The following is a 24,884-nucleotide window of genomic DNA, read 5'->3' on the forward strand; positions in this document are numbered from 1 at the left end:
AAGTGCTCAAGCCACCACCTTCCTGAGGAAGGAGAATTTACCAATTCCTAATCAATCTCCTCCTGGGGTCCTTGCACCCGCCCCTTCTCCTTGCAGAGGAATAGCCCTTCTCCTGGGTGTTCTGTGTAAACCACCCCCTTCCTTTTGCCAGGGGTTTAAAAAAGCACGTGTATGTGTCCTTAAATATCGTTGCTGACTGTTGTATGTGTCTAGTACAATAAATTGTATCACATTACATGTGCTCTTCCGCCACCTCCTTTTTCACTCAACATTGTGTCACCAAAAGTGTCTATATTATTACATGTAGCCATCCTATCTTTTTCTCTGATGTATCCTATACCTTTGTGGAACTGCTCCTCAATTCACTTATCAATTGTCTTCTCCATGGACATCTCGATCCCTACTTTCCACTTTACAGCCCTTACAAGCAGTGATGCTAGGAGCATCCTAATGTCTGTCGTACGTACAATATGTTTTGCAGAATTTCAAGGAGTGAGATTGCTGGCTCATAGGCTAGAAGTATAGCCAAATTATTTCCAGCTGATGACCCCACCCACAGTTTGAGTTCTGATTGGGCCATATACCCACCAATACATGGGACAATCAGATTTCTGAACCTTTCCATTTTAGTGAGTGTAAAATTACATTTGGGAGGGTGTCTTCTTTTGCGTTCCTCCAATCACTAATAAGATAGGACTTTTGACAAAATGCTCATCGGCCATTTCAACCGGCTTTTCCATTACATATCTACATGGGTGTCATGACTTTTTCCCATCGCGTAAGGATGGCATTCTTGCAGTTTGGTGGAAGCACTTCATATATCCCAGATATCAACCTTTGTGACAGTGTTGGTGTTTAATGGTAACAGAATATAAAAAAGGCAAATTTGACCATTTTTAGGTATACAATTCAGTGGTGTTGAGTGCCTTCCCACTGTTGTACAACCATCACCGCCATCCACCTTTGGAAATTTTTCGTCTTCCCAAACTGAAACTCGGTACCCATTAAACACTTTTTCCCCATTCCGTCCTCCTCCCAACCCCGAGCACCCACCATTTTACTGTTGGTCTCTATGAACTAGACTACTCTGAGTACCTCATATATACACTATTGCTCCTTTTGTGACTACCCTATTTCACTGAGCGTAATGTCTTCAAGATTCCATTTTAAGGGCAAATAACAATCCGCTGGCATGACACAGTACCTTTTGCAACAATATGGATGAACCTAGAGGGTATTATGCCAAGTGAAATAAGTCAGACAGAGAAGACAAATACTATATGATTTCACTTATATGTGGAATCTAAAGAACAAAGTAAATGAACAAACAAAACAGAAACAGACTCACAGATAACAGAGAACAAACTGATGGTTGCCAGAGGGGAGGGGGGGATGGCGGCTGAGTGAAAAAGCTGAAGGGATTATGAAGGACAAACTGGTGATTACAAAATAGTCCCAGATATGTAACATACAACCTAGGGAATATAGTCAATAATATTGTAATAATTATGTATGGGACCAGGTGGGTATTAGAATGATCGGGGGAATCGCCTGGCAAGTTACATAAATGTCTAACCACTATGCTGTACACCTGAAACTAATATAAAATAATATTGAACTTTAAGTGTAATTGGAAAAAAATCCGTTGTAGGTATACACCACTGCCCCCCCCCCCCCCGCCCCCGTTCTTTTGTTAACGGACACTTAGGCTGCTTCCACCTTTTAACCATTGTGAATAATGCTGTGTGAACACGGAGGTACAAATATCTGTTTGGCTCTCCTTTCACTTCTTTTGGGGTAGATACCCAAAAGTGGAGTTGCTGGGTCAGAGGTTAACTATCTTTTCAATGTTTTTAGTAACTGCATGCTGTTTTCCATAATGACTGCACCATGTTACATTTCCACCAGCAAAGCACAAAAGTTCCAATTTCTGCACATCCATGCCAACGCTTGTTAATCTGTTTTGTTGTGTTGTTGTTTTTTAATTACAGGCACCTGAATGAATGTGAAGTGTTATCTCGTTGTAGTTTTGATGTGCATTTCGCTAATCTTTAGTCATTTCATTCCATAAGTTGCCTGTTCTTTATGTTGATCATGATCTTTGATGCCAAAATTTTTAAATTTTGATGTAGTCCAATTTATCTATTGTTTCTTTCTTGCCTCCTGGGCCTTTTTTATTATTATTATTTTGGGAAAAAAAAGTTTTTTATTGGACCTCATCTGAACATCAGATATACTGGGTGTTGGTTAGCAAGAACCCTATGCACATTTGATATCGATGGTGCCAAAACCAAAACAGTGACTGGACATGATGGGGAGAGGATATTGAGAACAAAAACCTGATTTTTGAGAGGAAAATAAAAGCCAGTCAGATTCAGTGACGATGCAAAACCTGGTACAACAAAATCCTTTTATTTTACAAAATATAAATTTATTTTGAAAACCTGGAAGGATAATCTGAGAAAGGGAAAGAAAGGCAACAGGAGGCCAGCAGGAAGGAAGCAGGAGGAGGGACAGAGGGAACGAGAGAAGACAAAGAGCTGAGAGGAAGAAGATGGAGCTGAGCACAACAGAGGTGCAGAAGCTTACCTGCCCAGTGCCACTCAAGCCTTGCTGTGTGACCTCATCATAAAACAAAGCATGCGAAGCACAGCGCTCCTCCTCCCGCCCTTTGAGTGCTAAGAGGTAAGTGAAGAAGCTCCCTGGGTAGGGGACATGAGGTTGCTCGAAAACCCAACAACAAAAATTTAAAAGAAAAAAACTACACACCTCACAGTCTCATTTCCAATGTTCGCTGTTTTAAAAAGAAATACATCCATCTGCCAGCAGGAGAGGAGGAGTAGGGTGGGGTGAGAAGTTAATGGAGGTGAGACAACCTGACTTCCCAGAGGGGAAGGAAGAAGGAGAGAGACATGTGATGGTCTCCTGGTTGAGAGAGGGGAAAGAGAAGGGAGAGAGAAAGAGCAGAGGAGAGGGGCAATCAAAACACTGACGTCTAATCTAGTTTACTGTGTTAAAAAGAGCCACATGCACAGCTGGCCCCGTGAGGGCCCACACTGCTCCCCATGGTGTGGCCATGGTGGACACTAGCTCCTGGTCTCATCCCCATTCCTTCACAGGTCGGAGCTGCGCTGCTGTTGCTGTTGCTGCTGCTGCTGCTGCTGCTGCTGGGGCGGCAGGACGCTCGGCCAGTCTGCTGGAGCCACTGTTGGAGGGACGGTGGGTAGACAGGCCGTATGACAGGGAAAGAACACCCAAACGCCTCATTTCAAATAAAAAAGAAAGTAACAGTCTATACCCAGTTGTCTGTTTTGGTTCAGTACAAACAGAATAAAAAGTTGTTGCTTCGATGGTCAGGCAAACACCCAATTCTGAAGAGGAGGAGAGGTAATGCCCAGGGGGTAGATTAGAAGCCCAGTGGCTGGTGGAGGAGCGCCCAGCTTGGCGGCCCTCTTCCAGGAGGCAGAGAGCACAGCTTTAGGTAGTGTAAGCCTTTTTCCTTTTATTTAGAATAAACTTTCTTCTTTTTTTTTTTTTTTCCAGTAACCAATATCCCCACTCCCAAGTTGGGCCAGTAAAGGTTACATGAAAACTGGCACATCTATCGGCTGCAATATAGATGCATCAAATGAGGATTTTAAAACTTTGAGTGAAAAGTACAACAAAAAGAAAAAAGAATCCCCTAGCATTTTCCCCAAAGGTTGCACTCTCCCGCCGCAACGCACTCTCCAAAGGACCACTACAGATCCAACTGTGTAAGAGAAGACAGAGTGTCAGTCGGGAAGCTGAGAGGCCACCGGGAGGCTTTCAGTCTCGACAGGCAGAACAGACAGGCAGAAGATGGTGCTGCTGGCCGGTCCTGGAGCCAGCACTCACCTATGTCAGTTTCTTGGCTTTGTTGTAGAGAGAATCCACTACTTTACTCATGTTCTGAATTATTTCCAGACCAGCTTCATAAGTTTTATCTACTGGGGGGTTCATCGAAAATAATCAAGACACCCTCCCCCTGGTCCAAGATCTCATGAAATTTCTTGTCAAGAATCATCTGTGATCATTTCTTTTCCACAACGGCCATGGAAAGTTTGATGAGGCTAGATATGTGTTCAATCTGTACTCGGGGAAAAAGGCTCAGTGACTCGGATTGGATTCTGGTCCAATAAGTTATCAAACAACTTGGCCAAGTGTGTGTTGATGACTGGGTCATCCCGGAGCTCTGCCCGGTAATCTGTCAGGGCCCTTGCAAAATCTGCAAGTGATCTGTTCTTGCTAGTCTGGGCCACACATTTTAATGCTACTGTCTGCCTCCCCGCATGCCACAGTGCAAGCTTCCCGCTCACCAGAGCATGGACATCTTCTGGGGTGTTGAGCATGATTTTGCACAGCAACATGTACTTCAGAGATGCGATGGCCTTGGGGCTACCAGTGGAGTCACAACCCTCAAATGCCTCTTAGAAATATGAGTATGCCGTTTTCCAATCCTTCTCCTCTGCTGCTTGAATAATACCTGACTGCATATCCAAGGTGGCCTGCAATTTAGGGGGACAGTAGATGGCATTTACCGTGGTTCGAGCAGAGGTTAAGGCAGCTTGGGCTTTCAGCAAGTTGCTCAGGACACGGTATGTTTTGCTTTCTAAAAGCTGTACTTCCACCAAAAGGGCTTCGTCATCCATCTTTCTCAATTCCCGCAACAGCTGAGAACCCGAATGCAACGCTTCCTGGTACCTCTTGGTATCAAAGTACAAAGACACCTGTCTTGCCTCCAAAGCTTGGCGTAAGAAAGTTCTTTTCTCTGATTTGGCCTATTCGATTTGGCACTCTAAACACAGCTGGATCTCCTGCCCCGTAGCTGCTTCCGTATCAAGAAACAGATAGAGAAGAGATCAGACGAGACGAGCTGCTTCAGCCTTGCTGATGGAATTCAAGAAGGGCCGCACATACTTCAGGAGTCCTCCAAGCTCTGCAGCTTGTCCAGGCTTCGCCAGGAGAGACCCCAGTTCCAGGGTGCTCTGCTCTTTGACCTGCACTGCCTCCTCCGCATGCTGCTGACTGTCATGCTTCGCTATGGAGTGGAGGATGTCGATGGAGGCTTCCAGGTCGGTGCTGAGTACAGACTGGGCTCTCTGCAGCTCCACCACCACCACTGCCGCCACCTACAGCTCTCACCCCCCCCCCCCACCCCCCGGGCCTTTTAAAGTAAGATTACCTTAACCCTCAGGCCATAAAAGTCTCCCCCTATATGTTCTTTAAATGGTTTTAAGGTGTCATTTTGCATTTTTAAGTCTCTGTTCATGTACAATGGTTTTTTGTGCTTACTGTCAGGTAGAGACCCCATCACTTTTTTCTTCCCGTGGAAAACTAATTGTACCATCCTCATTTATTGAATGCTGTACACTTCTCCCGCTGTCCGCTCTGCCAGGTGTCTGGGTGTCCCTGATTCTCCTCTAGCCTGTTCCACCAGTCAGTTTCTTTATCCTGTGCCCAGATAAAATGAAGATTCCAAGTCAGATCTGTCTGTTTGAATCTTCGGGTACTAGCCTACAGTATGATGCCTAAGGTCCTTCAGTGATTCCTCAGAGCCTCCACAAGGGGGTCTACGCTACCTATGAGGACCCTGAGCATCTTACCTTGTTTCCCTCCCCCTTTATCCTCTCTGTCCAGAGCTTCTTGCAGTTTCCTCAAGCACAGCATTGCTGTTTTGTGCCACTGGGCCTTTGGACAAGCTCAGCTGACTTCCCTGTCCAGTCCTGGTTGGCACTTCTTCCTTTGCCTCCCGCTGTGACTTGTGCAGCCTCTCTCCTCTCACTACACTGTCATCCAATCGTTCTGTGCTAATGAGACTAGTATTTTGCCTCGCTTTGACCATGCTGGAAACCCAAAGAATTCTACCAAGCAGATTCAGAATGAATCATTCAAATTGATCACCGTTTACCAATAAATAAAAACCACACTTCTGTAAGCGTTTTTGCCCTTTGAAAGTATACAAAGCCATGATTCATTCACTTATCTTGATAACCCTCTGGGAGAGGAATTCGCTTAACCCTGTTTTATAATTCAAGAGACTGGGAATCGAAGAGGACAACTGGTTATCCACGCTCACAGAGCTTCACTGTAGAGCTAGGACCAGACCTGTGGTATTTTGACCCGTTGCTCTCCACAGACCCTCACCTGTCACTGTTCTGTCTAACTTTGCTCCTCTGGAAATAAGCTGTGCCTTTGGCTGTGAATCACGGTGTCCAGCAGTGTTTGCCTCTTCCAATAGCACAGAAAATGGTTTGTGGAGTGTGACTGTAGACCTGGAAGCCCTTATAAAGTTACCATTTTCCATGTAAATTTCAAAACAAATTAGTCGAAGGAGGTACTGTCTTTGACGTTTTGGCGTGCACCTAGAAGTTGTGAAACGATAAACCCATGGAAGAGTTCATATGGACCGGGCCAGATGAAAAGAAAAAGAGGCCACCCTCGATAGAGCATAGATCAGTAGTTCACCTACCTGAAAGTCGTGTGCATCCACATTTTCAGGAGCATTCTAGTTCTTTAAGTCTGGCATGAGAGCAGAGTGAAAAGCTACCTCCCACAAGGGATTTGGCTAGTTTATAAAGGTGATGTAAGGTCAGGGCTTTGTCAGGTCCTGATTCTACCGAACCATTCTATCCTTCATCCTTTCGTCCTTACTACCACAACCTTGACCCTGCTGCATCTAGAGATGGGAACACAACCTGGTTCAGCCCTCGTGCTGGCCATGCCATATGTCCCAGATGACACTGGCAGCATTTCTAGGAGGCCTTCTTGAATTGGACAGACACAGCTGGCTTCTCCTTTTGCCCTTTCCCCTTTGTCCTGCCAGGAATACAGATGCAGTGCTTGTGACCTTGGAGACAGAAGCCACAATGAAGGATGGAGGGGCAAGGAGAGAGAAGATATTGACATTCAGGAAATTGCATACCAGTGGCTCAAAAAGTGGTCTTAATAATGGCAACACAGAATTATTATAATATAATCATAACTATAATACATGTTTATGGTTATCAACAATTCAGAGCTGTGGCATTAGCCCTGAATTGTCTATTCTTATTGCATGGCAACTGAAATAAATGAACCCCCATTTGCTTAAGCCACTATTCAAAATGCAGTCAAATACAGTTCATGATGATAGAGCAGTGCATAACTGAAATTTATTTTTACCCAACTTGCCTTAGTTATGGTAGACAGTTGCTGTTGTAACATTTAAACCCAAACGTGTATAATGATTGAAAAGTAGTCCATTTATTTCTCCTGGAACATTACCGGGAAAGCAAAAGGGTCTTCTTGGTGGGCTTTGTGCATGCACTTGTACAAGGGACCCACGCTGTTGGGAACTCTGCCACCTTCACCATGAGGCTCCCATCCGTTGCCCCATAGGTGTCCTCTTTTGCAGTTTGCTAAAAGGGGACAAGCACAGGGAGGTGCACCCTGTACGAGGTTCTTATGGGCTAGGCCTGCCAGGGGCACACATCATTTCCACTGACATCCCATTGCCGAGATCTCAGCCCCATGGTCACACCTAAGAGCAAGGGAAGCTGGCAACGGATGCCCAGATTGGGACCCAGGAGCATGAGGAGAATGAGGATTTTAGGTGAAGAGCTAGGAGCCCCTGCAAGCTACGCCTTTCCAAAACTAATAAAAACTTGGCTATGCTGGGTTGTTTTAAAGAGAAACTCACAAAAATGCTCTAAGCATGAACTGAAAATCCAGCACAAAATTAAATGAGGCTTTGCCCCTTATGGACTGTGAGGCATTGAGCTAACTTCTTGACTTCTCTAAGCCTCAGTGACTTTGTTACTATCATAAAGGCATAATAATAATAGCAGTTGTCTCATAAAATTTGGATGAAATTAAGTGAAATAATGCATACGATCTCTTATAGGCACTCAGTAATATAAAGCAAGTGCTCAAATATTAATAATAGTGCAATTGTATTATTGCTGATAGCCGTAAACATATATTTATGATTACATTATAATGATTCTGTGTTGCCATTATTATGACCACTTTTTGAGCCACTGGTTTACAATTTCCTGAATATCAAACATGGAATGCGAACTAGTGCCTATGCTATATTTCAAAGCATAAAGAATTAATATTTTAATCATTAGGACTCAATATGACATTTATTAATAAATGTGGATTTTTTACGGAAAATATAACATTTATTGCAAAGGAACAATTATGTCAAACGTCACAGAGCATTCTCATTCTTTGAGGCAATATTTCTCCACAAAAAGTCAAAGAAGGCAACAGATATTTGAACAAAAGGAAAACACTGTGTGAAGCCTGTTTGAACACGCTCTCCTGTTCTCTTTCCGCTCCCTGCATCTTCCTTGGGCTTTCATAACTGCGTGTTCTCTTGACAACTTCTCATTGCCACTGCTAGCTCTTTCTCCTCAAATGCGCCCTCGCATGATGGCGTTCCTCAGGACTCTTTTACTCGGTTCTTTCCTCAATTTATACCCTTTCCCTAAACGTTCCCATAATAGGCCTATGGTTTAATTACCATTTACATCAGTTTCTCAAAGTGTGGTGCATGGGACCACCTACATCAGAATCACGGGAAGGGGAGTGTTAAAATCCAGGTTCCCTGGCTGTATCCCAGGCCTGCCCAATCTATTCTGTGGGCTGGCACTGGGAATCTGCATTTTCAGTAAATCCTCCAGGTTGCTTCCAGCCCCACCGTATGTGTCAAGGAGGGCCTGGCTGACCTTAACAATGGCGGCTCAACATCCCCATCTGGTGGCTTCCTCACACCGTTGCCTCTGTTTTGCAAATGCAGTCCATCCATGCCGGTTCTGAACTATTCAACATCTGAACAAGAAAGACATAGGAACAGAGGACATTAATGGAGTATCTGCTCCGTGAATAACCAAGATTGAGTTATAACACCTTTTGACTATTCTAGCGCCAACCTTAAACTTGTCTGTATTGAACTTTTAAGGGGAAATCAAATGGATGCCTTTTAATTCTCACCCCACTACAAGAAAACACAGGTATCAAATGACACCTATCTATAGAGGATTACAACCATGTTCTCATTTCTTACAGTTGTGCCAAGAAGACTTAATGAGTTTTCACGTTATCCTTCCTGAAGTTAGCTAATAAAGAGCACTCCACTTTCCAAAAATAATTTGATATGGAGCACTCTTAGTTAACTTACATTCTACTGTCAAGTCTTTGTTCCATTTATAAAATATATATATTCCCTGTAAAGTAATTTTTATAAAATATAAAGTTTATGAAGGAAATGAAATTCATGCTTCATTCCACTAGGCAGACACGCTACACAATTTTAAAGTGGGGGGAACTTATTTACTTTCACCCCCCCCTTCCTCCCTCTCTTCCCCCATACATTTTTTTTTTTTTTAATATTTCACTTTTTTCGTACCTGTCTGAATTTGTGGCCAGCTCTGTAATATTTTTGTGTGTATTTTGTATCACACGTTTTACTTCTTTCATCTAAGATTTGGAGCAAAGCTTCAATATTTTATTTGGTCTGATCACACTTTCAAACTGCCTACATCCTCAAGTAATGTTAATGCTAAGCCAATGGCTTATGTTTGACTTCTAATTCTCTTCCTTATAACATTTCACTGGCTCTTGGAAGCACACCAGTGAATTGGGTGAGGGATGATTGACGATGACCATTCAACGGAGGTAAGAACAGTCTCTTCAACAAATGGCCCCTGGACAACTGTATCCACATGCAAATGAATGAAGTTGGACCCTTAAGGTATGCCATACACAAAAAGTCACTCACTCAAAATGGACCCAACACCTAAATACAAGAGCTAACATTATAAAACTCTTGGAAGAAAACACACCAGTACACCTTCACGACCTTAGATTTGGCAATGATTTCTTAAATATTAGACCCAAAGCAAAAGCAGCAAAGGAAAAAAACAGATAAAAATAGATAAAAGGCCTTCATCAAAATGAACATCCTTTTGAATGAAAAGACTCTAGCAAGAGAGAAAAAAGATATCCTACATAATGGGAGAGAACATTGTCGAGTCATACATCTAGTGAGAGTCTAGTATCCAGAAGGTAGAAAAGCCCTTACAACTCCAAACAAATGACAACAATACAAATTCGTAAATGACCTGAACAAACATTTCGCAAAGAAGATACACAGATGGACAACAATCACATATGATATGCTCGGCATCACTATTCATTAGCAAATGCAAATCAAAACTACAATAATAGCTGTAACACTTAAACTTAGATGTCTAAAACTTAGAAAAAGGAAAACAACAAGTACTGCGGGGAAAGCAGAGTGATCAAAAGCTTTATACATTGCTGGTGGGATTTTTTTTTTTTTTTAATATATCTTTATTGATTTCAGAGAGGGGGAGAGAGGGAGAGAAACATCAATGATGAGAGAGTCATTGATCGGCTGCAGCCCACAACCCGGGCGTGTGCCCTGACCGGGAATCGAACCCCGATCGCCTGGATCCTAGGTCGACGCTCAACCGCTGAGCCACGCCCGGCTGGGCGCTGGTGGGATTTTTAAATTGTACAGTGACTGTTGAAAATGGTTTGGTGGTCCCTCACAAGCTTAAACATATAATAAGTATATGATACAGTAATTCCACTCCTAGAGATACAGCCCCTCCCCCACCAAACAAAAACAAGCATTAAAAACACACACACATGAACGTGAATGTTCATAGCAGCACAGTACAAAACAGCCAAAGGTGGAAGCAACCTAAATGCCCATGGACTGACGAATGCATAAACATAACGTGGACTCTCCATGCAATGGGATATTATGCAGCCATAAGGAGTGTTATAATGTGGATGACTTTGAAGTCGTTATTCTAAGTGAAAGAAGCCAGACACCAAAGGTCCCATAATGTGTGATTCAACATATATGAAGTGTTCAGAATAAGCCAATTCATAAAGACAGAAAGCAGTTTAGTGGTTGCCAGGGGTTGGGGGCAGGAGGAATGAGGAGTGACTGACTTCCTACTGGGTATAAGATTTCCTTCAAGACTTGGCAACGTGTTTTGTAAGAAGATAGACGTGATGGTTTCGCAATACTGTGAATTTAGTTAATGCCACGGAATGGAATACTTTACAATGGTTAATTTTACAATGTGTGAGTTTCGATTAGTCCACTGTAATATAATAGTCAAGTATTTGGGGGGAAACTAAGCTATTAATTTTAATGCATTCATTTAAAATAATATTAGGTTCGTTGTTGCTTACATATAAATAGGCATCATGAAAAAAATCACTCTATTTTTTAAAACAAAAGAAGTATTGAAAGTGTGGTTTTGATTTAAAAATGGGCAAAGGCCTGGCTGGGCATGGCTCAGCAGTTGAGCATCAACCTATGATCCAGGAGATCGAGGTTCGACTCCTGGTCGGGACACATGTGCGGGTTACGGGTTCGACCCCCAGTTGGGGGCGTGCAGGGGGCAGCCGACCAATGACTCTCTCATCATTGATGTTTCAACTCTCTCTCTCCCTCTCCCTTCCTCTCACTGAAGTCAATAGAGATATATACATTTTTTAAATGGGCAAAGGACCTGAATAGACACTTCTCCGGAGAGGGCACACAGATGGCCAATACACATGTGAAAAAGTGCTCAACGTCACTCACCATCAGAGAGATGCAAATTAAAACCACAACGAGATATCACCTCACACCTGCCAGAACGGCTATCATCAATCAATCAACAAGCGACAAGTGTTAGTGAAGATGCGGAGAAAAGGGAAACCTAGTACACCGTTGGTGCAAATGCAGACTGGTGCAGCCACTGTGGAAAACAGTATGGAGGTTCCTCAAAAAATTAAAAACAGAACTGCCTTATGACACAGCCATTTCACTTCTGGGACTACATCCAAAGAAACCCAAAACACTAATTCGAAAGAATAGACGCACCCCTATGTTCATCACAGCGTTATTCACAACAGCCAAGATTTTGAAGCAGCCCAAGTGCCTATCAGTAGAGGAGTGGATGAAAAAAGCAACGGTACATTTACACAATGCAATGCTACTCGGCGGTAAGAAAGGAGGAAATCTTGCCTTTTGTGACAGCATGGAGGGACCTGGACAGCATTATGCTAAGTGAAGTAAGCCAGTTAGAGAAAGACAACTACCATATGATTTCACTTATATGTGGAATCTAATGAGCAAAATAAACTAACAAACAAGATAGAAACAGGCTCATAGATGCAGAGAAAAGACTGACAGCTGTCAGAGGGGAGGGGGTTTGGCGAGCTGGGTGAAAAAGGTGAAGGGACTAAGCAACAAAACAAAAACAAAAACAAAAAACCTCCACAAAACTTCATAGACACAGACAACGGTATGGTGATTACAAGAGGGAAAGGGGGTGGGGAGGTACAAGAGGGTAAATGGTGGATAAATGGTGAGGGAAGGAGGCTTGAGTTTGGGTGGTGAACGCACAATACAATATATGGATGATGTATTATAGAATTATAGAATTGTATACTTGAAACCTATATAACTTTATTAACCAATGTCACCCCAAAGTCAATTAAAAATTTTTTTAATTGTTGAAAGAGTGGCTTTGTTTTACACTTGTGCAAATCTATTTAATATCTACCTGAATAGGGAAGGTCGGGGTGTTCTTACCTGCTTCTTCATCCCACCTCCTACAATCTGTCGTTTCCACAGAAGGGAACCGAGCAGCCTGGACTCTCTGATACAGAGTAGGGAAAGGAAGATCTCACTGGTCCCCCAACATGTTCTTATGGACCATTCCCCAGAGTTCCCGGAATGACCACTGGGCACTGCTCAGGTCCAATGTTCTTCGATGACATTTAAGCAGCCCTTTGAGAGCAGAGACACTATTAATTGATTTGTCTAAAGCACAGACTACTGCAAATGACTGAGAGAGAGGGAGTGTGTGCCCTCTGCCCTGACGCTAGGAGCCTGTCTCAGCATACAGTCCGTTGGCAATGTGGTTACAGCAGTGCACACTGAGCACGGACTCCAAATGGGAGAGGTTCATCTCAACGTCCCTATCGTCCTAGGTCAAGGGCTCTTTGGAGAGTCGTCTCTCTTTCCGGGAACCATGGTGTCCTTGCAACCCTGACAATATATATTTGTCTGAGGGTAGACCCAGGGTACCTTGGTCCTGCCACGATCTCAGTTCCTGATTTGCCTTCCTCTGACATCCAGGTGCTTCATCCTCTCACGTTTTCTCCTCTCCGGGTCACTTAAAATTGATCAAGATTCCTTGGATCTCACCTGCACAAACGTACAGAGCCTCACGTGTCCTGGCAGGTTAAAAGGAACCTAAGTACGTGCGCGCGCTGGCGTGCGTGCCTGCGTACGTGCGTGCTGCGTGCCTGCCTGCGTGCGCGGGCATATGTGAGATCGTGTGTGTGTGTGTGTGTGTGTGTGTGTGTGTGTGTGGTGTGTGTGCGCGCGCGCGCGCGCGTGTGTAGGGAGGACAGAAGCTGTTATCCTTTTACTTTATTTTCTCCAACACACCTTTGTGAAAACACCCCTGCCCCATAATGTTTATTCCATGAGAACACTGGGTATTGTCTCTATATTCATTTATTAATTAATTAATTTATTTATTTATTCATTCATTCATTCGTTGGATTGGTTGGGGTGTAATTGACTGAGAGCAAGATCAACGCTCTGTATCTGAGGATGTATTAGTAGTTCCTGGTTTCCATAGAAAGCAAACATCAGGGAAACGGTTTTGATGACATCCTGGTTTCCATGACAACTGGGGTAAGCCATTCTTTTCTCGCGGCAGAAACGTTTAATGAGGATACTCACCGACTGGAGAGATGGAGTAACTGTAGAAACATCGAGACTAGTCGGTGTCTGCAATCAATGTGAGTGTTGTGTGTGTGTGTGTGTGTGTGTGTGTGTGTGTGTGTGTGTGTTGCCAGTGTATGGTCTTTAGTTGGACATGAAGCCCTCCAGTCCCTCCTGTTTTGTAAGGGAGAATGGCAGCTCCTCTTGTTGTGGGCTAAGGTGATTGAATAACCTGTCATGCCCCATCCCTGCTTCAGTGTCCTAGGTGACACCTGTTGCCTGAGGGCATTGTCACCTGAGTTCCTGAAAGCAGAGATCTCCAAATATTTCTCATTTTACACCTCTGCTTACAATGATTGTCCCATGAACCCTTAAAGATGTAAGCTTATTCGTTTACACCTACTTGTAGTAGAAAGCTTTTATGGAAACGATATGAGAGAGAAGAGTTGAAGTCTGCAAATGAGACCAATGGGTAGCAATGGATGATCTAAATAACTTTGTGTAACCGGGGGATGATATTGTGCTCACCCTGAGTCATTCACACACACAAACTGAAAAACATGTTCTCTACAAGTCAAATTTCCTGTTATCACACCATTAATTACAGTTAGGTAAACAGAATTCAAATTAGTAAACGGCTCCTTCTTTATTATATAAGCATAAATATAAGTTCCTTCTTGAAGGCTCTGGGTTTTTTGGTTGTGTGTTTGAAAGTGAATGCTGTTGATGTTACAGCTTTTGTATGTTTATTTGTGTTTCTAAAGAAAAACACGGCAATTGGTAGGATGCGCCGTCGCATTCCTTGTCAGGGATGTGCCTTAAGAAGGAGCAGGTTCTAGGTAGAGGATATCCATGCCTTTCGGCTCAGTCTTATACGGTGCCGAAACCGAGCTCTGCCAATTCTATTTTCCCTCTACCTCCCGACTGCCTGTGAGGTTTGGCCAGTGGGGTCTCTGGAGTGCCACAGGAGGTCTGGATGTGGCACAACCGGCTGTACCTTCCTCTCTGTTCCTGCTCCTCTCAGGGCCATCTCAAAGAGGCCCTTCATATGACAGGGACAGGGACATGTGATCTCAGTAAGGACCAGCACCAGCAGATTGGACGGTCTTGGGTTTCCTGCATCCTTCCCCTGACCTCCTTGAGAAACGTCACAGAGCTGGGCAGCCCCTTTTCTTAGAATTCTGAGCCCAAGCTCAGAGGTCTCCTCCTCCAAGGGCATGAGTTCTCAGAACCACCATCTCTTCCCTTGGCTGTTCCAGAGCTACAAGTGCCCACTCTTCCTACCATGACATTCTTCTTAGTGTCTCATTACCCCCCCCCTTTGCTTTTTCCGGACTCCAACTCATTCTATCATGCTCCCTCTATTTAAAATGATAAGAGGACCCTGCCTAATATCAGGTTGGTTTTTCTCTCCTTGCTTTTAAGGTCTTCTATTTCACTCTGGTTTCTAGAAGCTTTACTATGAAAGCCTATGTGTGTTTGTATGTGTGCTTGCATAACTGTGTGCAAGTATTATTCTCTCTCTCTCTCTCCCTCCCTCCCTCCCTCCCTCCCTCCCTCCCTCCCTCTCTCTCTCTCTCTCTCTCTCTCTCTGTGTGTGTGTGTGTGTGTGTGTGTATGAGTTAAGCTCGTGGCTGGGAATATGAAATATACTACGTGAAATATTTCTTTACTTTGGAAAATTGTTGGCTATTGTTCCTTGGCACATTCTGCAACCCTCCTCTCTCTGTTTGGACTGCTGTAATTGAATATCTCCCATGTGCTGAGGTACATGCATTTTGATAATGAATATTTCCTTTGATCATATAAAATACACCTCAAAACATTTCAAATATATTCTGATTGTATTCCTCTTTTTTTATGTGTCAGGCAACATAATAATAGGCATGTTCTTTTGTTGTTGTTGTTGTTAATATATCTTTATTGATTTCACAGAGAGGAAGGGAGAGGGAGAGAGACAGATAGAAACATCAATGATGAGAGAGTCGTCATTGATCGGCTGCCTCCTGCATGCTCCCGACTGGGGGTCGAGCCCACAACCCGGGCATGTGCCCTGACCGGGAATCAAACTAAGATCTCCTGGATCCTAGGTCGATGCTCAACCGCTGAGCCACGCCCGGCCAGGCGGCATGTTCTTTTTTAAAAATTTAATTTTCACTGCATTCTATGCAATGGTATGTATGTTGCCGTTTTGCTACACTTGCTCTCTTTTTGTTCACTTACATCCAATATTTCATTTCCTATCCCCTTAAACCCTCTATAAGGTAAGATTTTGGTGCATATGTACATGTAAACTGTCCTGTTTGTAATATTTTTCAACACGATTTGAAAAATAACATCTACCTTCACCATTCACTTCCATCCTCGTTCCTCTTCTCTTTTGGATGGAACCGCATCATGACATCTCTATTGACCATTCTAGATTTTTTTTTTTGCATTTGCCTGTCTTTCATATCCTAAGATAAAATGGACAGCATCACTCCCCATGTGAGTGTGCATTTTACGTAAAGCATATAATTTGTACTTAATTGTTCTGTAGTCAGAGCTTTGTCTGAATCTTTTCAATGTCAGTACATGAAGGTCTGCATCAGCCTTTGTGCTGAATACATAGCATACCTTCGTTGGCTTAGACTATAGACTTGGTAGTCTTTCTCCATGGGTAACAAGCTCCTGGCATATGTTCAATGTTGTTGTGCTGAGCTACAATGCAATTACTTATCCTGTGAACAAGGGCACCTCTTTTTCCTCATGCAAAACACAGGGAAATCATTAGGTTCTGAAATACACACGTCATCTGCTCTCCAGGATGCTTGTACTTAACGGAGGTCTCACCTGAAATACAGAGGAGGCTGCCCCTGACTTCTTAACCCTAATGCTGTGCGTGAATTCATTAGTGTTATAGAGAATATTGGAGGTCTCCCTGTGGCAGGTAATAGGGACTGGACGGTTAACAGCATCCTTGAAAGTAAGTTGGTCTACTGGATGGGAGGAACCACCAGAGTTTGCCAAAGGAATGGGAGAGAGTTCACTCTAGTCTTACAACAAGGCGCTGATGGGAAACTTTGATCTTTGTGTAGTTCTTTGCTCAAGTGCTCATGCTTCTCCTTCTCTGAGCAGATGGCTCTAGAGGTAAGTTCCTGCTTGTTTGTTAAGGAAAAATTGGGAAGCAGAGCTTGGTAATTGGGAGGTGTTTGTGTATTTAGAGTCAGAGCTGATCATTTACAGGTGAGAAAGAAGTCTAATTTTTTTTTATTCCTTTGAGAAGACTGAGGGCAGTTTATAATTTTATGGTTTGCAAGATGTGCCATTTAAATATGTATAAGAACAACCCAGATCTCCAGGTAGGAGTGCCATCTATGCATTTATGAAACTAATGAACCACATAAGAGAAAAAGTTCAAAGATATCAATTTTCACTCAACCATTCTACAAATGGAATTCAAGCCCAATGAGATCTTTATTATTATTATTATTACTATTTTTTACAGCCAACTGTGAATCTTTACCTCAAAATAAAATTTCAATTAAAAGCTCTATATAAAACAATGGTTAAAGAATTCAAACAATGCAGCTTAGTGAGTCGATGGAAGTTTAAATATGTCTTCAGACTCTTAACGATTTTTTTCTGCTTGTCAGTTTCCTATGACAATACTTGCACTGTGACTGCAAGCCCAATGAAATCTTAAAAGCTTAAAAGAACTGTGTGTGAAAGTTTATGCTGAATTCACCTGGCAACGGAGAGGTGCAAAAATAGGCAAGGATGTATTTTCTTCATAACAGACATTTTATAAAGTGTGCCTTTATAATAACAAAGGGAACCACCAACACGTCCTTTTATGGAAATACATGTTTTGGGGACAGTTAAAATCACAAAACCTACACTTTCAAAGAAGCTCCACTAAACAGCTAGTGATTGTAGGGAGGGGGCGTTGGGGTGAAGATGAGAGAATTTCTGCCTCTGAGGAGTGGTGCTGGGGGCTCATCTCAAGAAAAGTGTCCTCGTTTGGAGACAACACCTTCAGAGCATTGTTTTCTTTCCTTTTTTCTTCACAACTGATTGCAGCCCTCACTGGGAAAAGGAGTGAAAGAATAGAGCTTCCAAAAAATTCTTCCAAAAATCATGGCTGTTGATTGGGGAAATGAAAGCTCTATGTCATCAACTTCTTTGATTGCTCAACCAAAGAGCAGATGAAATAGAACAAAAGTCATACCAGGACCTGAAAACTAGAAGCTAGTCCATTTCATAACTTTATTTCCTAATGGTCTGAAATTGACTATGAAGTTAGAGGTTGTGGAGTTGCTATTTATCCTGCCCCCCTTCTGCTTTCTTCCGTATGTTCTCCCTCTCTCTGCAGGCACGTTTGATTTGATTGTAAACTAAAAATTTGGAAGCATTTTCGTATCCAAGCCCTCTGAGAATTTGGGGTTACTTGAAATGTTAGTTTGGTGTTGTTCAGTGTTCTGGTTTTAACACATTGTGCCTGGTGTGCAAAAGAGGATCAATATTTACATATTATTCCACCTATCATCTATCTATGTATCTATTTATTTATCATCTATCTATGTATTCACCCATCCATCATGCATCTATCCACCTACCTGTACACATCGTTAAAGGGAGAGAAGAGAGTTGTACTCCTATTAGTATGAAATATGAAAAGAAATCATCTGCAAGATTATGTACCAACCCTTAATGGAAGATGTTTGTTTGGACCATGGACCAAAGTATAGGATTGGAGGACAATTTACTGTTTTCATTCAACACCCTTCCTTTCTATTTGTCTCTTATAAGGATGTATTGCTTTAGTAATTGGAAAAATAACTCTAGTTGATATTTTGGTTGTCTCTTGAAAGTGGTCCATTAAAGTGTTTGGTACTTGAAAAGATGTACACAAACGTGAATACAAGAGAATATTCAAAGTGTTTGTACAATTTAAAAACTGTTTTATATGTTATAGAATATGTGTATGAACAGAACAAAAATTCTAGAGTCCATGCAGTATATATTGGCAGTAAGCATTCCTAGGTGTTAGATTAGGTTACTGATGCTTAGTATTTTTCATGGGGGACATCTGTAATAGTGTCAACAATAGGGAAAAAAAGAAACATCATTTTAGGTTTTCCACATGTGTTTTTAAAATAAGGAACTAAGAGGAGCTGAAAATAACATCTTTACTAGCAGCAGACCCACGTGCATATGCGTGTGTAGAGGCAGGGGGCATGGATTACGTGCATCAATATCAGGCATCTGTGTCTCTAATGTCGCTCTGAGTGTGTGTGTGTGTGTGTGTGTGTGTGTGTGTGTGTGTGTACATGTGTCTTGGGATATCGGTTGCTCTCTGGTTGGGGTTGAAGTGACGTAGGCACTCCTGTTTTGTGTGATGGCCTGGCAGGTGTTGCTGCAGGGAGACTGCAGTGACTGAGTCACCTGTATTTCCTTCTTCCTTCTGTTCTGTGTCTTCACGTGACACCTGTGCTCTAAGATAGAGAACCTGAAACCTGCATGATCATTCACCCTGGTCCAAGACAAAGGTTGTGCGGGTTATGTCCAAATTATGTACATTTAGTCATGGTATAGTTCATATTCTATCTACGAGTATGTGTGAACCAAGCTGAACCTGCAGGCACTTACTACAGGAATAGTGTTTCATCTTATGAAGCATATTATTTGAGACCGATAGGTGAGCTAAAACCTATAAGTAAATTATAATGCATATCTGTACAATATATACAGAAACGCAGAACCTAGAAACAGGGTATTTCTAGGTGGGAAGAGGGGGATTGAGAGAATGAGTGCATCTGCATTCCACACAACTAAATGTCTGAAAGTTACATTGTTAAATTTTGGAAGACCCACATTGTCAAAAGACTCACAAAAATTATGTGAAAATAGGCATTCACATGAAACAGTGATCAACAATGTTCTTGAGTGAAGAAATGCAGTCCTAGGTCATATGTGCAGGTATATGCACATGGATGCCTAGGAAATGTGTGGAAAGCCCATTCTCCATCATACTGAGAGCAAGCATCTATAAAGTGTCATCTCACCTTGGCCGGGTTGCTCAGTTAGTTGGAGCATAATACCATACACCGAAAGGTTGTGGGTTTGATTCCTGGTCAGGGCATATACCTGGGTTGTGGATTTGATCCACAGTCGGGGCTCGTGCCAGGAGCAACTGGTCGGTGTTTCTCTCTCACATCGATGTTTCTCTCTCTGTGTCTCTGTCTCTGTCTCTCTCTCAAAATCAATAAAAGCATATCCTCAGCTGAGGAGTAAAAAATATATATATAATATGTCGTCTCCTGCATATGTCACCCTACACGTTTTATACCCTCCACAAGCCCATTTAATGTTTCTTTAGATGCACAAAAGAACACACGCACGAACGTTACAGATCCTATGTTTGTGTCACACACACCACACACACACACACACACACACACACACACACATGCTGCTACTCTGAAATAATCCATGTGTTCAAGACAGGCAAGGACTATCATGAAAGCAGTAGTTCCCACTATTGTGGAATAGGAGGGACTAGCATAAACTAAGCAGCTTAAGGTGGAAATATTTTGAAATGCAAAAGAAGGATAAAAAGAAGCATGACATCTACATTATAAATGAGATTTAACCAACATTCTGTTTAAGAACGGCATGCATTCCAGAGTTGGGGAAGGGAAAATGATGAATCAATCCCCATTTCATTGGGTTAATTTCCTATCTCTTTTGGGTTTTCTAGATTAACATAGAGGCGCACAGGTCCTGGGTACTGACATTCGGTGCCATTTGATCCCTGGAAGGACAGTGCACTTCAGAAGCCCAGAAGGGTAAAGGGTCTGTCCTACAAGCAGGTGGAGTTTGCAGATTAACTGATCCTGCTCACAGAACCACACTTACCACAGTCCACCTGGTGTTTGGTAAGACTTTCTTCTCACTTTACTACACATTTCATCTGCAATCATTGATTTCCTGTTGACATTTGGGGTGTGTTTTATGTTGCTCCTCGCTCTACAGTCACTACTTCACGCTGATTTGGTGCTGGGGGGCAGGGGGAAGCCATTCAAAGCACCATAGAGAAATGAAGAGGTGTACATCCCAGCCAATGGCTCGTGCCTGAAGCAATCCTTATGGAGGGGAATACCTCTAACCACCGCATGAGCTTCATGAACCTCTGGATTCTAAGCTCACGCTCTTGAACATGATATTGTGCTGACACCCAGCATCCCAGAAAAGAAACACTGAAGCATTCCCCTAGGATGAGCCCCGAGGAGCACAAAAGGTCCAGGATGTCCACTAATACAAATGAGATCCCAAACATGATGCCCACCTCCCCACACAGGTGCTCTTTATTATGCAGTAGCAACAAACAGGGCACGAAGTTGAGTTCAGAGGGCTGTAAAACTCTTCTGGTATCTTCCGTATATTTCCCCCCAAATAGTTGCCTTCTATCCCGCCCCCCCCCACTTCAGTCTGTTATACACAGTTTATATTTATCTCCTATCAATTCTCAATGACCAACTTCTTCTGCTTCCACAAAAGGAACTCTTTCTGATATTCTTCTTCCTTTCCTTTTCCATATTCCAGTATGCTCCAGTATAGTCTGCCAAAACACAGGTTCCAGAATTTCTGGGAGATTCAGGTGGAGAAGACCCTCTGTCATCCTAGGCAGAAAGCTGTGGTGAAGAACATTGTCTTAGGGGAGACCTGCTGTAGCCATGGGTATAACAGCCAGACCCCTCAACCTCTGTTAATCACCTCACAACACCCAAGCCCAATCACAATGGACTCCGAGTATGTCTTATGCGATTGGAAAGGCCACTTTTGGCCAGCAAGGGTTTTGTCCAGATCCGGAACCTCACCAAAAAATAAGAGGAAAAAGACATGTTCTCTACAAGTTCAAATACTCTCAGTAGGTAAAAAAATTAAAGTGAAAAGCAGAGATGTAAAGGTCCTCAATGAGTCTCAAATTGAATCCATTGCCTCCTCGATAGTGGCCCAGTCCAAGGCCAGCATCCCACCAGGAGAGGGAGTGGCCTACAGAAGCGCTCTGACTTTGGCACTGGAGATTCTGAAAGAGAGAGCAAACTTGGGTCTTGCAAGACCATCAGATGATCCAGAGACCCTTACGATGTCTCAAAAGGGACCACAAAAGCAATCTCGTAAAAAACATCGGAAGCCCAAAGGGACCTCACCGAGAAGTCTCAGGAAAAGTAAAAACCCCAAATCACTGTTGGTACATTCAGAGGGCGAGGACGTTCCCCACGGTGACAAATCCCAGGTGCACACACCCCTCGCTCCTGTTCCAAGGGAAAGGCGAGCAAAGCACTCAAGGAGCTGCAGCATGTGCTCAAACTTCCCATCACTTTCAGAAGATGACTGTGCGAAAGAGGGCCAGGAAAAGAAAGACACCTCAAGAGTTAGTTCCTGGCATTGCACAGTCAAGGAGGACGTTACAGGTGCTAAAGATGGTGGCGTCCTTCCATCTCTGCCACCCGGTTTCATCGTCACTGTGCTCAAAGCTCAGAAAAGAGAGGCACCACGCCGCAGCTGCCCGAAGACCCTGGCTGTCTCCTCTGAGTGCTCTACCTTCCCCAGGAACGTTGAGGACCCTGGAGAGGGTGCTTGGAAGCCAGACTCGGAAGGTGTGGCAGCATCCTCCAGTGCCCCTAACCCGAGGCTGCGTTATTCACTCCGTTTGGCAGGCAAAGTAAGGAAGCAGTGGGGACCGGTGTTTAAGAAAGGACAGAAAAAATGTCCACCTTTAGTTGACTCAGAGGCTATTCACCCCACCACCGCTGTTAAGAAGGACGTCACCAAGGATGTGGGACAACCAACAAGCATGGCTTTCCCACAGGAGCCGTGTCCCATTGAAAGAGGAATGATGGTCTGGTTTAAATTTCAAAATCACCCATTTTGGCCAGCAGTGGTCAAGAGTGTCAGCCACACAGAGCAGACTGCAAGGGTGCTTTTGATTGAGGCAGACATGCACCATGACAAGAGTGGCATTCGAGTGCCTCTTCGGAGATTAAAGCACCTGGAATGTAAAGAGAAAGAGAAACTACTGAAGAGAGCCAGGAAAATGTATGAGCAGAGTGTGAACTGGTGCTTCTCCCTGATTTCCCACTACAGAGAAGGGCTCAGTCGTGGGTCTTTTGTGGGCTCTTTCCTGGACTACTATGCTGCTGACATCAGCTACCCAATTAGGAAAGCCATCCAAGACGGGGAACTGGACATTGCCTTCCCAAAGGTGAATTACGCCGACCTGGAAGATTCTGAGGAAGAGAGCTCCCCGGGCGGGAAGGGGCCCTGCAAGAAAATTCTCCCTGACCGGATGAAGGCCGCTCGGGACCGAGACAACCAGAAGCTCGTGGACTTCATCGTGAAAAGGAAGGGGGCCGACCCCCATCTTCTGGACATCGTCAAAGGCAGGAAACAGTCCAGGTGGCTGGCATCATTTCTGAATTCAAGCAGGTATGTGATCTGCATTGAAACATACCTGGAGGATGAAGATCAGTTGGATGTTGTGGTAAGGCATCTACAGGAGATCTACAAGCACATAGACAAGAACAGGCTGACTCTGACGAGGGACGACAAAGTGAGTTTTGTTCTGGAAGTCCTTCTGCCAGAAGCCATCATTTGTTCAATTGCTGCACTTGATGGGTTAGATTACAAGAAGGCAGAAGAAAAGTACCTGCAAGGGCCACCTGTGCATTACCGGGAAAAAGAACTATTTGATAAAAATATCTTAAAGAAAATTAAAAAGAGACCGGCAATCAGGAGCAAGGCTAAATAACCCTCCCCCTGCACCCACACCTCAGCAGAGAGACCTCTCATTTGTACCATTAATAAGAAACCCTGACTGCACGAAAGGCGTGATCCCTCCATTCTCAGTGGTGCATAAAGACATTCTGGAAACTCGGTAACGTGCTGAATTTGTTTTGGATCCATCTCTGGCATTTGTGGGTGGAGCGGTCATCATCACTTCTCATTCCCAACTCTTCACAAACTAACTTGTTAAAATATTGCCAATGGTTATACTTCTCTCTGCTTGCTCAGATGTGTAACTGCCCAGACATTTTCATAAAGTTGTTTTTGACTGTATATGGTTCATATTTTAATATAAGACACAAGCTCTTGCATTACATGAAAGACCCCTGGTAACAGGTATTTAGCAACAATCATTTTTAAAATCTGATGTGTATTTTACAGAAACATCACATGGGCTGCTCTTTGTTTTTGTGATACATTCATATAAACGACTGAATTCCTTCCTAAGATAATTCCTGAGTCTTCCTGCTATGTTTATTTGTTTGGGGGGGAAAACAGCCCTGAGAGGTGACACCAACGACAGGGTCATTTTCTATATATTATTACTACTGTCAGATGGTGCTTGGAAATCCAGACCAAGTGATTGGATCATCTGCCTGTAGCCCACATGTGGGTGAATGAAATCTCGGTGTGCAGTAAACATGTGGTCAGCCTGTGCAGTGGTGTTAATTCTTTGTTTCCATGAGATTCAGCTTATGTGAGTAGTTCTTCAGCTGCGGAATGAGATACTTAAACACACGGTCTGTCTGGCTGCTTGCCTCACTGAAAGTGACTTGGTCCTCTACATATAAGCTGTCTCTCCCCATGTAGAAAGAAATGAGAGTCATCATATACACAGTCCAGCTGCTTTAGGCCTAGGAGTGCAGGCTGATCACGGGGGGCTCATCTTGTTAGCATGAATTGGAGGAAATCGAGTGCTTTGTTCCGGAACTGTGTCCCCTGAAAAGGATCCATGTGCCTTGCAGCGGGCAAACTGCACCATTTGAATTATTCCCTGGCCCACTCTCACAGGCTCCAGCAGCGTGAACTGCAGACCTGTAGCCAGTCTTGGCTGTGCGAGGAGCAAGTGCGCCAGAATCTGGCAACCGGGGCAGGGCTGTGCAAAATGCTCTGGCTAAATGTGGCTGTTGTTGGGATACAATGAAACATTAAAAGATCAATTCTGAAGCCCATGAAGTGTTATCTTCACTTGGAACAAGATTTTTTTTATTTTTATTTTTTTGAGAAAAAATGTTAGAAAATATAGTTTACTTTTAAAATTTGTTGTGTAAAT

General features: G+C 43.3%; 1 protein-coding gene and 1 pseudogene across 1 annotated transcript; one reads left to right on the top strand and one right to left on the bottom strand.

The window, feature by feature from the left end:
- Positions 1-3,698: 3,698 nt before the first annotated feature.
- On the bottom strand, positions 3,699-7,512 carry LOC148090531 (26S proteasome non-ATPase regulatory subunit 11 pseudogene; annotated as a pseudogene).
- Positions 7,513-21,563: 14,051 nt separating this feature from the next.
- On the top strand, positions 21,564-23,576 carry PWWP4 (PWWP domain containing 4). The gene has a single exon (XM_087829422.1). It carries the CDS (start codon positions 21,564-21,566, stop codon positions 23,574-23,576), a length of 2,013 nt encoding a protein of 670 aa, XP_087685548.1.
- The last annotated feature ends 1,308 nt before the right edge of the window (positions 23,577-24,884 follow it).

Source organism: Miniopterus natalensis, chromosome X, assembly GCF_054644295.1.
Source record: "Miniopterus natalensis isolate mMinNat1 chromosome X, mMinNat1.hap1, whole genome shotgun sequence".
In the NCBI taxonomy this organism is placed as follows: Eukaryota; Metazoa; Chordata; class Mammalia; order Chiroptera; family Miniopteridae; genus Miniopterus; species Miniopterus natalensis.

What these genes read in the sequence shown, in the direction of transcription:
- PWWP4 (XM_087829422.1), top strand. Translation starts at nt 21,564, where the DNA reads ATGGACTCCGAGTATGTCTTATGCGATTGGAAAGGCCACTTTTGGCCA.